Source organism: Lynx rufus, unplaced genomic scaffold (genome assembly GCF_022079265.1).
Source record: "Lynx rufus isolate CCGP_SWC_20201006 ecotype Redwood Valley unplaced genomic scaffold, mLynRuf1.p SCAF_2, whole genome shotgun sequence".
Taxonomy (NCBI): Eukaryota; Metazoa; Chordata; class Mammalia; order Carnivora; family Felidae; genus Lynx; species Lynx rufus.
Window position 1 is genome coordinate 185239739 of NW_025814834.1, and position 12846 is coordinate 185252584.

Consider the following 12846-nt stretch of genomic DNA (forward strand, 5'->3'; position numbering starts at 1 on the left):
AATGTGTCACTCCTTTCCCCAGAGCCCAGCCCTGCTGCCAGGAAGGGGGAAAGCAGACACAAAAACTGGGGAGGCCGGGGGCTTGGAGGTGAGGCACCAACTCTCTTCCTGTCTCCCTGGTCCTCAGACCTGCTTTCTTACCCAGCCTCTGAAAGATGACCTCGAATGCCAGCTTGAGTGGGCAGGGCACCGGCCAGGGGAGGCCAGGCCTGGAAGCTCATTACCATGGGAGGGAGGGCGGTTTCTCTCCACCTCCCCTCCTTCCTCCCTCGCCGCCTTCCTTACTTGCGCCTCTTCTCCAGGGCCAGACTAAGCCTGGGCTGATCTCAGGCAGACACGGACAGACCCCACGGCAGCTCCAGGAGCCCAGATACCAGCAGCCAGAGAGAAGGCCCAGAAGCTTCCTGCAGCCATGTCGGCCCTCATCCTGCTCATTCTGGGCCTGTTCACGGCAGTGCCACCCGCCAGCTGTCAGCAAGGTAGCGTGGGACTGGGCCTGCCGTGGTGGCTGTGGCGAGGAGGGCTGGGCTGGGTGGTGGAAACCCAGCGGAGGATGGGGTGGTCCTCTGGCCTCCCTCACCACCCTGGACACATACAGTTGGGAAGGAGAAGCAGGGATTGGGCTCACTGGAGGAACCTCCAAAGGCAGAGATCTCTGAGCAAGGCTTCTGTCTGGGACTTGTTTTCCACGAGTGAGGAATGCAGGGTGGGGAGGTGGGGGGGGGGGGGGACTAGAGACCTAGAGGAGTTGAGACCCAAGATCTAGGAGCAGGAATTGCCTTAGAGATGGCAGGGTCCTGAGGACAGGGGGTCAGGGGCTACAAGGAAGGAGGGAGGGGCCCAAGCAACCCCCCAAACGGCAGGCTTGTTCCAGGGGAGGGGCAGTGTTGTCCGGGGCCTGCTTCCTGGGCTTGGGAAGAGGACAGTGCCCCAGTGTGGTCCCCACCGCGTACCTGAGATTTGTCCAGCTCTGCCTATGTCTTGTAGCCTGGAGAAAATCACTGGCCCTCTTTGAGACTCAGTTTTCTCATCCATAAAATGAGGACTGTAAACTTGCCCTGCCTACTTCCCAGGGCTGCTGCCAGGGCTGGGGTGCAGGAAAGTTTCACACCAGTGAGGAGCCACACCCTGAGATCTGGAAGTGTGGGGGACTCAGCAGGTGGGATTTGGGTCCAGAGAGGACCGGCAAAGATGTTTCCAGAGTACCCCTCCCTTGCAGGAGCCCTGAGCTCGCATGCACGTCTACTTCCCTTCTGCCTTGCAGTCTTGGCAGCCCTCTAAGAAACAAGATCAGAGGGGTTGAGTAACTTGTGTGAATCACACAGCAGAGCAAGAAGGGATGTAGCCAGGGTGCAGGAGCTCCTGGCTCCAGGGGCCCAGACCAGGTTTGCCACTCACCACTGACAAAATCCAAAGGCGGAGAGACGAGTGGTGGGGAAACAGGAAAGGGATTTATTTCAGTGAGGCCGACACCAGGAAGACGGTGGACCAGAGTCTCAAAGGCTATCCCTAAAGTGGAGAAAACACTTCCAGGTTTATGTAAGGAAAATGTGGGACAAAGGTGGGTGGGTACCTGCAGGTGGGCAGTGAAGGTCAGGTCTTTGTCTTGGGGTCAATCACAGAGGTCTTGCTGGCTCAGGGCAGTCCTGATTGCTTGAGAGGGTAGTTTTGGTTTCCTTTGGAGACGCTTTGCCCTCAGGGTATTTTGCCTGACTTGAGAGATAAGCTGGAAAGAAGAACTTAATCAAAGTGAAAGTTTGAGGCCGAAGGGAGGATGGTTGAGTCCTCCTGCGGGGACAGAACTCAGATCACCTCTGTCTCCAGGTTCTGACCCTTGTGCTATATGTTCACTTCAGAGCCACCTGGAAGGAGAAGCAGGGACCGGAGTTCCCTGTGTGTCTGGAGGGAGTTGGCTGAAGGGTCTGGAGGAGGCAGGGAGGGGCCTCCCAGGGCTTGAGGCCTAGTCACTGACCTGAGGAACCATTGTTTCTTGGGCAAACAATGAAGCCAAAGCACTGCTTTTTGGCAAGTATTGAAGTCAAGATAACCACACTGACCTGGCGACAGGCCAGAGAGTTCCCAGATCCCTCCCTTGTCCCCAGTACCTACTAGGCTCAGAGAGGAGGCAGGGCCTTCGCTGCAGCAGGAGAGCTTTAAGGTAGACTCAAGGAAGGACTTTTGAGTGAGAGTGAGGCCGAGTGAGGTTTTTGATGCCCAGCCTGGGCCCCTCAAAGTACAGGATGACACTAGCGATGCATGTGTTTTAGCCTGGAGGCAAGACCCTTCGGGAGCCTCCTGCTGGTCTCTGTCCCCTCCTGAGACCTGCCTGCGACTGCATGTCTGTCCTCTGCAGGGTCAAGCTCCCTCAGGCTCATGGAACACAGTCATGCCTGGGGGAGGGGAGAGCCCTTTGGGGCAGCCAGTGACTGAGGGCAGAGATTCTGGGAAACCATGAGGGTTAAAGGTGGTGTCGAAGGTCAAGTGTCAAAAGATAGAGAAGGTGGGGGGCACCTGGGTGACTCAGTGGGTTAAGCATCCGACTTCAGTCCAGGTCATGATCTCACGGTTCAAGACTTCGAGTCCCACATCAGGCTCTCTGCTGCCAACACAGAGCCTGCTTCACATCCTCTATATCCTTCTCTCTCTTCCCCTCCCTGCTCATGTTCATTCTCTTTCTCTCTCAAAAATAAATATAAAAAAAATTAAAAAGAAGAAAAAAAGGTAGATGGATGGGGCCTCAACCTGGTCTCTGGCCTAGTCCCAGAGGCATCCAGCTGGAGAAGACAGAAGGGGAGCAGCTTTTGAAGCTTTCTACCTGGGCCCCACGACCTGGAGGAGAACTTGCCCTTCTGCCTTGCCTTTCCAAAGGTGTTCTGTCCCCGCCATCTCTCAGGCACCCCGGCACCCCTGGCTGAGCAGTCTTGCCTGTCCCACACTCCCACCCCCTACCTAGTATCAGAGCAAAGTCATTACAGAACAGGATCTTCCAGATGCCAGACCCGCCCTCTCACAGGGAGATGGGGAGATACCCTCAGCTGGCAAGGCCCAGGCCGGCCATCCAGAGGGCTGCTCTTTGGTCCTTGGGGCCCAGACACTTGTAGGGCGTCCTGCATGTGACTCACATGGAGGGATAGGTGGAGGCTCTGGGCTGTCCCTCCTTGGCTCCTCATTTCTTCTTTGAATTCTTGTTTTCCAACTATCGTCCCTTTTTTTTGTTTTAAAGTTTATTTATTTATTTTGAGACGGAGAGAGACAGAGAGAAAGAGAATCCCAAGCAGGCTCTGCACTGTCAGCACAGAGCCCAATGTCCACGCAGAGCTCATGACCTGAGCTGAAGCGGGAAGCTTAACTGATAGCCATTCAGGTGCCCCGCCACCACCGCCCCCCCCCACCCCCCATCATCCCTTACTTTAGCTCAGTGGGGTCAGGTCGGTCCTCCTTGCCAGCCCTGCTGCCTCAGAATGTCTCTTCTGGTCCTGGCAGCAGGCTGATGGCCTGTGACACAGGCTCTAGCCCTTGCTCCCCTCCCCCTCCCCCCCTCTTCCATTCTGCACTTGCAGCCCCCACTGCTGCCGAGCCTGCTGCAGCATCCCTGCTCCCCTCTTTCCAGGCCTGGGGAACCTGCAGCCCTGGATGCAGGGCTTAATCGCTGTGGCTGTGTTCCTGGTCCTGGTCGCAATTGCCTTTGCTGTCAACCACTTCTGGTGCCAGGAAGAGCCGTGAGTGCTGCGGGGGTGCTGGGGTCTGGGCTGGGCAGGCAGGGCAGGCCCCAGGACCACCGCTACTGCTCTAGTAGTGGTGAGGAGGGCCTCGGAGACCCGGAGTCCAGTCCTGTCACTGTGCAGAAGTGACACTGAGGCCCAAGTTCTCTAGGACTGGCGCTCGGGCTCGCCGGCCCCCAGACACGGCTCTGTTGGCCTCCACGATTCTGCGAGCTTTGGGGATGTCTTCTCTTCTCAAGGTCTCAGTGTTTCTATCTGTAGAGTCAGGACACTGGCTTAGCCTGTGATGGGGGTTGTGAAAATCTCTGGGAAGAAAGGCTCCATCTTTCTTCAGGGTCAGGTGCTGTGCCACGTGCAGGGGTACAGGGGGGCAGTGGGACAGACAGACACAACCCCTGAACTCTCAGGCTCCCAGACCGGAAGACAAGGAGTGATCCCAGTGCAAGTACCAATGGTAAAAGGGAGAGCAGACTGCAGTGCTGGGCCTGCCCTGGTCTGGGGGGCCGGGGATGGTAGTCCAAGAAGGCTTCCAATTGCATGTTTATTCTGAAGCCTAAAGAATGCAGAGGAGCGCCTCTCAGGATAGAGTAGCACGAGAAGAGCATTGCAGCTGATGGAAGAGGGCATCGAGGCCACCAGGGGTCCAAAGTGCAGGACACTGAGGTCGAGGGGGGTGGGCTGAAATCCAGTCCACTCTGTGCTGGCCGATCCTGGAATAAGGCTGCACCTGCCAATGGCTCCCACGGAGGGGCCTGGTGCCAGGGTGTTAGCCAAGGCCCTGTACAGCCCACTGCAGGAACACGAGCAGTCATGCGTAGAGAGAAGGATGGGAGGCCTGAGATAGACTGGCAAGGTAGGCAGGGCTGGGCCTGGCAGACCCTCATACACCTATACCCCAAACTGTGGGCTTTATCTTTCGTGCAGTGGGAATCCGGTGAGAGCTTGTACGCTGGTCCTGGGATGAGAGTTGGCCTGAGCACAGGCACTCTGGCTGCCCCGTGGTGCATGCGTGGGGTAGGGGCCAGTCTGCAGGTGAGAAGGGCAGGGCAGGGGGCTGAGAGCATGAGGTCAGGAGAGAGTCTGGACTCTGGAGGGAGCAGAGGGGATAGAGAGGCGCCATGTCTGACGGCTGTCTAGGGGTCTGGTCCCCAGAAGTTGGTGGATGGGGACGGCAGGGGGCAGGAGGAAGGAAGGACAAGGATGCGTCCAGGCTTCAGATAGTACCACTTATGGAGACGGAGCATAAGAGGCAGATCTGGGGGCAACTGCTGAGTTTAATTTGAGACATACTAAGTCTGAGGTGCCTGTGGGGTGTCCAAGGAAGGACAAGCAGCAGTAAGAGTCCCCGTGACCCATGTAAGAATAGTTTCAGGTAGGCAGGAGCAGAGGCCACAGTCACTGGGTTTAAACTGGAATAAGAGGCCAGGAACTTTTTGTCAGAAATATTATTTTTTTTCAACTGATCCAAGCTGTGCCTTCAGTGGAAGTTGACCATGGCTGTACCTAATTCCCTGGGGAAAGCCCTGTGGAAATCTGGGCAGACACTAAATCCTGTTGGGTCTTGAGCTGAGGCCAGAAGGAAAATTGCACAAAGTGTGAGGCCTTGGATACATCTTTTGCAAATCTTGGACTGGGACCTGAGGCCCCCACCTTGGAGCAGGGAGAGCGGTGGGAAGGCCCGTGGAGTGGGGCCAGAATCAGGCTACTGGCAGGGCCCCTACTGGAGAGAAGGGCTTCTGCCCAGGGCCAGCCACTGCTCTTGGACTCGTGAGAACCAGAGCCTAGAAAGGCCTGATTAGGCAAGGGGGAGGAGGGAGAACAAAGAGGGTAGGGACCTAGGGAGCCCTACTGATGAGCCCCATCCATAGGGAGCCCATGAACACAGTCATGACCGTTGGAAACAAGGCAGATGGAATCCTGGTAGGAACAGATGGAAGGTACTCCTCGATGGCGGCCAGCTTCAGGTGAGATGATGGTACAGGGTAACCACCCTGCGCTCCAGAAGGACCAGATGCTTCTGAGGGGTGGGAGGGGGCTAGAAGGTGGGAGGGCAGGGAAGGAGGAGGACTCATGTGGGGAAGGGCTCAGTGAAGAGAGGAGCTCAGGGAGGTGGCAATGGGGGCTTTGTGAGGGTGCAGGGCTCCTTGGGGACCTGAGGCTCAGCTGGGGAGAGGGCCCAATAAGGGGGTAGGGATGGGTAGGGGGAGCAGCTCACAGGCAGACTGGGATTCATAGGGAGGAGTGCAGTGGGGGAAGGTGACTCTGAAGGGATGAGTCGGGGGCACTCAATGTGGAGAGAGGGGTGAGTAGGGGAGGCAGCTCAGTATGGAGGTGGACTCCATGAGGCGGTTGCTCAGTGGGGGCCCAGTGGGGGAAGGGCTCAGTGTAGGAGAGAGATGGGGCTCAGGGAGGGGTGCTGAGAGGCCTCCAGTCTCAGGTGCACCTGGGGCCAGATGTGGGCAGGGGAACCCCTTCTGGCACTCAAGGATTATTTATTCTGGAAGATACTGCTGTCACTAGTGCAGGATAAGGCAGGGAGAAGGGGATGGGATGGAATGGGTGGTGACCCCTGTCATCCTCTTTCAGGTCCAACGAGCACGAGAATGCCTATGAAAATATCCCCGAGGAGGAGGGCAGGGTCCGAAGCACCCCCATGTGACCCCCGCTTGCCTGTGGGCCCCAGCTGTGAGCCCAGGTGCCTGTGATGGATGCCTAGATCACCACTCAAGCCGCTCCTTCTCTGTGTAGGAATCTACAGTAAGGGGCCGACTCTTCCAACCCCACACTGCCCACCTTCTCTGGAGTGGTCACCAGCCAAAGTCGAAGCTCAGGCTGTATCCAGGTTAGGGCTCAGCTATGGCTCTGGGGGGTTTCCTAGGAGGTCTCCTACCCAATTCAATTCAGAAGACCCTGAAGAGGACAGTCAGCTCATCACCTCTTGCCTTGCCTCATACCGTCTTCCTCTAACCTTGGAAATGCCTCTTATTTCTGTGAAATAAAGATGTTTCGTATTTCCAGGCCTGATGCTCCCAGGGCTCAGAAAGAGCCCCTCAGATTTACAGCCAGGCCCAGTCTTGCTTTCTGAATCATGACAATCACCTTCCAAAGCCACTGTCATGGTGACTTTGGAGGATTATCCAGGAAGCCCTCTCTGAGAAGCCCATGGGGCTAGGAAGCTCAGCCACTCTACCCCTTGTAGAGACCCTCCTGCCAGCACCCCTCCCCTGACCTGCTCTTAACAACTGTGATTCTGGGCCCTTCTTGGTGCAGCAGCATTCCCCTTCCCTATCCTATCCTCCATGTGGCCTGATTGCTGGCGGTTCACTCATCCCTCATCCAGCCAGCTCTAGCAAGCTCCAAGAGTCTTGGGCTAGGACTCAGGAAGCCCAGCTTTGAGTGCCTGTCCCCTGCCGGCTTACTATGTGACTTTGGGAGAGCTATAGTCCTCTCTGAGCTGAGCTTCCCCTCTGGGGACAGTTTGGCCAGTCTTGCCACAGAGCTGGAGTAAAATCATCCTCACAAGTGCCACTGACTCCTAGTTCTGGGTGGGGGTGGAGTCAGGGAACTGGGTCCCCAGGAGAATGAAGCAGGAGGGAGTCAGGGGAGGAGGCGTACTTAGCAGGCTGGCTGACCCTGGAGGCCCCTCATCCCTGTGACTGTCATTCTTATGGGAACAGGCAGAGTCGGGGGCAGGTGGGTGACAACCTGAGACCCACCCAGGAGCACTCCCAGATCTAGAGGAGTGGGGCTAGAGGGTAGGAGGCAGTCCACCTTGTCCCAAAGATCTCCCTCTGCCAGCTGTCTCAACCCATCACAGCCCCCTAGCTTCACCATTTCAGCCATTGCCTTGCTGTTCAAAGGCTTCAGCCAGATACTCAGGGAGAGATCCATCTGAAATCTGAATTAGCCTTTCTCACCGCACGGAGGTCTAGTTTGCAGCCTGCAGCAGTGGGAAGAGCCCTGAGCAGAGGGACGGCAGTCCTACCCTTGCCTGCTGTGTGCCTCAGGACAAGCTGCCTTCCTTCTCTGAGCTGAAGCTCAGAGAATTGTGGCTGTGCTCATGTAGACAGATGCCTTCTTACCCACCTCTGTCAGTTTAAACTCTGCATATTCCTTTTTCTTGGCCCTGCCAAGGTTCTTTTTTGTCTAGGAAGTCCTCCCTGACTAGATCAGAGGGCAGAACCAGGGGGGCAGCCAGACCAGCCTATTCCTGAAGGAGAGATGGAGGTTACTTGAGGGCCTCTGCTAAGGCACAAACACCCCCTTCTTCCTTTCTAGCCTCCTTGGTCTGAACCTTTTGGCTGCCTGCATTCTTCTGGCAGGAAGCTCCGTTCCTTCCCCGCCCCCGCCCCTTGTCCCTGAGGGGTGGAAGGTGGGTTCAGAACCGGCCCCACAAGCGCCCTGCCAATGCTCAGCAAGTGAAGCCCCGCCCCTCTCACCTGTGAGGCTTCCCAGCAGGAGCCCGTGGCAGTTGGCCGTCGCTGTCCTGCCAGGTTCCTGGGGCAGGCCACCCTCTCCCTGCCTTGGCCTCTTTGGGAGGCTCCCTAGCCCCCTCTCCATGGTGGAAGGACCAGGATGGTGGGAACCCTGGGGTCCTTGCAGGTGTCGCGCTGGCACTGACCTTCCCCCACCCCATGTTCTTGCCCTGGCAGAGGGCAGGGGGCATGGGGCTGCCGGCCCCAGAGCCCCCAGTCCTTATCGCCGGTTCCCACCTGCCAGCCTGGCCAGATGAGGGAGGGAAAGGAGGCTGGGCCCGGGCCAGGGCGGTGCTTAATGACCCTCCGGGGCCTAATCTCAGGCTGGCAGCCGCTGAGTGGCTCAGGCTTGCTCCTGGAGGAGGCTGATAACACACTAGCTGGGCCCCCCACCATCTATCGGGGCTGCACAGCCAGTCCCAGGGGGCGGCGATCAGGGGGCCTGGGGAAGGGAGCCTCTGGGCTGGGGCAGGTTGGGAGGCGAGCTCCCCCGGCCAGCCCCGGGGGGAGGGGATTCTGATCGCCTTGAGTGACAGATAAGGGGAGGGACTGGAGCGGCGGGCTGGCCCGGCAGGCCCCCCCCCCCCCCCCCCCCCCCCCCCCCCGCGCCGAGGCCCTTATGTCTTCACGACTTCCTGCTCCTTCCCCACCCTTTTCTCCCACCCAGTCCTGGTCTCCTTTTTTGCCCCGCCCCCCCAACCCGCCTTTATCCATCTCTGTCTGTTTCTCTTTATGAGTGCACCTCTTGGCCTCTGCTTTTATCTCCATCTTCCTGTCTCTTCCGTCTCCTTCTTCCACCTGAGCTAGTGCTCACCGGCTCCTCTCTCCCCTTGCATCCTTTCTCTGTTTCCAGAAGGTTCCCTGTGTTGCCTCTTCCCCCGCGGGCCCCACCTGCCAGGCTTCCCTGGGGCCTATCCCTTGGCTGGGGCAAGTCCCTTGCCCTCCCTCACTGGAGTTTCACCTCTCAGTGTGGCGCCATCTACCGCTGATCTGTCCACCAGCTCTCTGGGCCGAAAGCCCAGGTTGCCCAGGCCCTGGCAGGGAGACCAGGAGATTCTCCTACTGCTATAGGGCCTTCTTGCTCCTCCTGCTTCCTGGAACAGGGCTTGCACCTTTCTTTTTCCTTCTCTACCTAAAACGTGTGAATTTCACAGGGTTACATTATAGGTTACATGAAGCTCAGCCACTTAAGGCTCCGCCCAGGAACTTCAGAGTTGAAGGTAGATGGCAGCACTGCTTACTTCAATTAGACTGGAAGAGGAACTTCCAGTCTGGAGTTGGTGTCAAAAAAAAAAAGGCTGAGGAAATCTATCTCGAGTGTCACCCGTTATGGGACAGAGTGCCAGGTGGTTGGAATGATTTTCAAGATTGCTTCCCTTACGCTCAGTGTAACATGAGTAGAAATACAGGAGCCATCAGATCAAGACTACTGCTCACCAGGGATTCCTCCCCCAGCTTAGGGTACAGGTGGGGTTGGGGATGCAGAGTGGCACTCCAGGAGTGACCCTAGTCACACACACACACACACACACACACACACACACACACTGTCTTGTCCCCTTGAACCAAGTTCACAGGTGAACCACACAGTTGAAGCTGTCAGAACCTGCTCTGGGACCAATGTGGGAGGCATCTATCCCCCTCCAAGTCTGTCCTAGGGCCTGGAGCCCCCAGCTGGGTGTCCTCTCCATTTCTAGTCCCCAGAAGTACACACAGCGGCCAAGAGCTTGAGCTTGAGAATCATGCAGACTCTTGTTCAAATTCCATCTCTGTTCCTCACTGCTTGTGGACCACCTAGCACCTTTAGTGCCCACTGGCTTGCCAGTAGGATTGGTTCTGTTGTGTCTTCCCTGCAGGGCTGCTGGGAGGAAACAGAGATAATATATGCTATTATTGCAGCTGTCATTTGCCAGAAAGCCCCCTAGGCGCAGCAGAAAGTCCTTCCCCACCCCGGGGCTGGGCATTCCCCTGGGTCTTTCCAGCCATTTCTGCACACACCACCCTGTGACCTGTTTAACTGTGAGGCCTGGTTGCTCCTCGAGCACAGAAACAGGGTCACTTCCCTCTGCATCACCGGCACCTTGGGCAGGGCTGGACTCAGGGTAAGGGAACCCCTAGGTGTGCTGAGGAAACCCAAAGGAAGGGGCTAAGCCTAGTTTTCCATCCAGGTGTATGTCTGTCCATACCCTTCAGCCCGTATAGGTGCAGACACACTGCACACACACGCACTCACTCTTTCACGGTTTCTGATTGGAGGTTGTGGGGTCAGTGATGAGCCAGCCCCCCTGAACATCCATGCTCCACCCAGCCAAGTCTGTCTGCCTATAGCCTCGGCTGCCATCTGGTGGCTGCACACTCAACAGGAAGGGAGATTCAGCAGAGCTTTTGAACTTGAGCGTCAGGCAGGGCTCTTCCTCCTTACTGCTGTACTGGAGGCTTTCCCAGGGCATGGCTCCAGGGACCCCACACCCTCACAGGTTGTGCCAGCAACGTCCTCAACTTCCTGTAGGCTTCAAGGGCACCGGCCTCCAGTGCTCCCCTCCTTGTGGTCCCAAAGGCCAAGACTGTGAGTCCCTTAGGTTGTAAGCACTACTGGTGGGGGCCAGGCTCTTGGGGGCTTCGTCCTGATGACACACATCCTTTTCTCTCAGAAATGGTATAGGAGGCCAGTGGCTTCTGCCCTGGGGTGCTACTCCAGAGGACAAGGGATGACAAAGGTTCTTGGATATGTTCCTGGGAGACCCCCTGGAAAAGCAGAAAAGAGGAAGCTTGATGTGTGTGAGAGAGAGACAGAGAGAGAGATGAGAAAGTGTGAGAGACAGAAGTCAAGGACAAGTTCCAGTATTGTCCTGAGCAAGGTGCAAGGTGGGGGAGGCTGGGACATTGCGCTGGGTTATACAGGCTGTGTCTCCACTAATCGGGCCCTGCAAGCTGGTTTGGGCCTGTGTCTGCCTGCAGGGAAGGGTGGTTTTTTCCAATTCTCACAAAGGCACCATACAGGCTAGTGAATGGCGCTGGGAATGACAGGTGCCAGGGAGGAGACAGGCAAGAGTGCATGTGGGGGTAAGGTTGCATTTATTGGCAGTGGAATCTGGGGATGGACTAGAGGGCAAGGTGGGTACACAGTTCAGGTCTGAAGCTCAGGTGAGCAGTTAGTAGTTGAGCCAGACATTTTGCCTTTTCCAGTTGGATGCCCACTGGGAGGTTAAGACCCCAGGTCTGGATCAGGCAGCCTAGATACGGCACTGCTTGGACACTTAATACCAAGAGATCTTGGATGAGTGAACGCAACTCACTAAGCTCAGTTTACTCATCTGTAAAATTGGAGGCAGTAAATGGTATCTATCTAATAACAGATGTAAAGATTAACAGAAACGGTGCACGTAAGACACATAGAGTAGCGCCTAGCCCACATTTAGTGTGCAATAAATGTTAGCTGTTGTTTTTATTTCTACTATCATTACAGGATGAGGAATTGCATGCAAGACCACAGTGTGTCAGAGCTAGCAAAATATTTAGAATGATTTAGCCCAGTTTGCTAATATTGTACTGTGGAATCTGAAGCCTGAGATCATGTACCGAATTGGGGTGAGAGGTAGCTAATGAGTACATGCCTGGCTAGTGAGTACAGAACATGCTGGACCCAGCTGCCCTTCTGGACTTCTGGAGGCACCGGCATAATGGAGCTGGTTATGTAGCTTTGTTCTGCATCGCTGAGGCCGGTACAGTTCTGCACATGGACTTTGCAAATGAATAACCAGACTCTTGACCGGTTCTGGCCACGAGCTTGGGCATGTGGGATGGGGGTGGTGAGGACAGGTACTGACAAAGTGGGGAAAGGGTCAGGGGGGAGGAGGAGAGGGAGAGATGGGGAGAAGCTGAGGGAAGCATCTTCCAGACCCCAAAAGCTAACAAGCTGGAGCAAGAGACCGGGAAGAGCCTTCCCTCAAATCCAAACACAGTGATGGTGGTGGCACTGCTGGTTTTTACATGGAAACTGAGGGTTACTATATAGCAGAGAGGACACGTTCTGATTGGAGCCTCATTCTTATCACCTACCAGGTGGATATAACTGGGCCCATTTTCTCGAGGAGAAAATGCAGACACAGAAAGGGGGGTGGCTTTAGCGACATTGGCCTAGTTATTGGTATTGGGCTCTGGTCTTTTGACTTTATTTTTAAATTTTTTTTGAAGTTTACTTATTTATTTTGAGAGAGAGAGAGAGGGGAAACGAAGCTGGGGAGGGGCAAAGAGAGGGAGAGAGAGAATCCCAAGCAGGCTCCGTGCTGTCAGTGCAGAGCCCAATGTGGGGCTCGAACCCACGAACCAACTGTGAGATCATGACCTGACCTGAAATCAAGAGTTGGATGCTTAACTGACTGAGCCACCTAGGTGCCCCTAGTCTTTTGGCTTTAAGTCCATTGCTAATTGTCCCCTATCATAGAGTTCTCTGTAGTGTGTGTGTGTGTGTGTGTGTGTGATATCGGAAGCTGAAGAAAACAGTGTTTGCCATTGCAGAGCTAACTGCGTTTGGAAAGATGCATCTGGGCAGGTGGAAAGGGATCCCTTCAAGTGTCTAAGAAGAGTGGTCCACATTTGCCGGTTCTGTCTCCATCCTTCCTACCTGCTCCTCAACTTTGTAGCCTCAA

The 12846-nt window shown here is 55.9% G+C and overlaps 2 protein-coding genes across 4 annotated transcripts; one reads left to right on the plus strand and one right to left on the minus strand.

The window, feature by feature from the left end:
- The first annotated feature begins 72 nt into the window (after positions 1-72).
- On the plus strand, positions 73-6740 carry PDZK1IP1 (PDZK1 interacting protein 1). Its single transcript, XM_047085279.1, has 5 exons — positions 73-88; positions 303-479; positions 3611-3719; positions 5591-5686; positions 6309-6740. Exons 2-5 carry the CDS (start codon positions 413-415, stop codon positions 6379-6381), a joined length of 345 nt encoding a protein of 114 aa, XP_046941235.1. The 5' UTR covers positions 73-88; positions 303-412; the 3' UTR covers positions 6382-6740.
- Positions 3713-8442, minus strand: LOC124516116 (uncharacterized). 3 transcript variants are annotated; one of them, XM_047085278.1, is made up of 2 exons: positions 8162-8442; positions 3713-3977 (listed from the first exon to the last, which is right to left on the minus strand). In XM_047085278.1, exons 1-2 carry the CDS (start codon positions 8280-8282, stop codon positions 3835-3837), a joined length of 264 nt encoding a protein of 87 aa, XP_046941234.1. In that variant the 5' UTR covers positions 8283-8442; the 3' UTR covers positions 3713-3834. The 3 variants fall into 3 exon arrangements, 2 of the variants coding, with proteins under 2 accessions (XP_046941234.1, XP_046941232.1); XM_047085276.1 differs by having other exon boundaries at positions 3713-4512; XR_006962985.1 differs by lacking the exon at positions 3713-3977 and adding an exon at positions 5670-5757.
- Between the last annotated feature and the right edge of the window lie 4404 nt (positions 8443-12846).

Bases quoted from the DNA above. Each gene is read 5' to 3' on its own strand.
- PDZK1IP1 (XM_047085279.1), top strand. From the start codon at position 413: ATGTCGGCCCTCATCCTGCTCATTCTGGGCCTGTTCACGGCAGTGCCA. The intron at 480-3,610 runs GTAGCGTGGGAC...CCCTCTTTCCAG, and splicing joins ACCCGCCAGCTGTCAGCAAG to GCCTGGGGAACCTGCAGCCC. The intron at 3,720-5,590 runs GTGAGTGCTGCG...CCCCATCCATAG, and splicing joins TTCTGGTGCCAGGAAGAGCC to GGAGCCCATGAACACAGTCA.
- LOC124516116 (XM_047085276.1), bottom strand. From the start codon at position 8,388: ATGCCCCCTGCCCTCTGCCAGGGCAAGAACATGGGGTGGGGGAAGGTC. The intron at 4,513-8,161 runs GTGAGAGGGGCG...GTGTTCCTGCAG, and splicing joins CCTGCTGGGAAGCCTCACAG to TGGGCTGTACAGGGCCTTGG.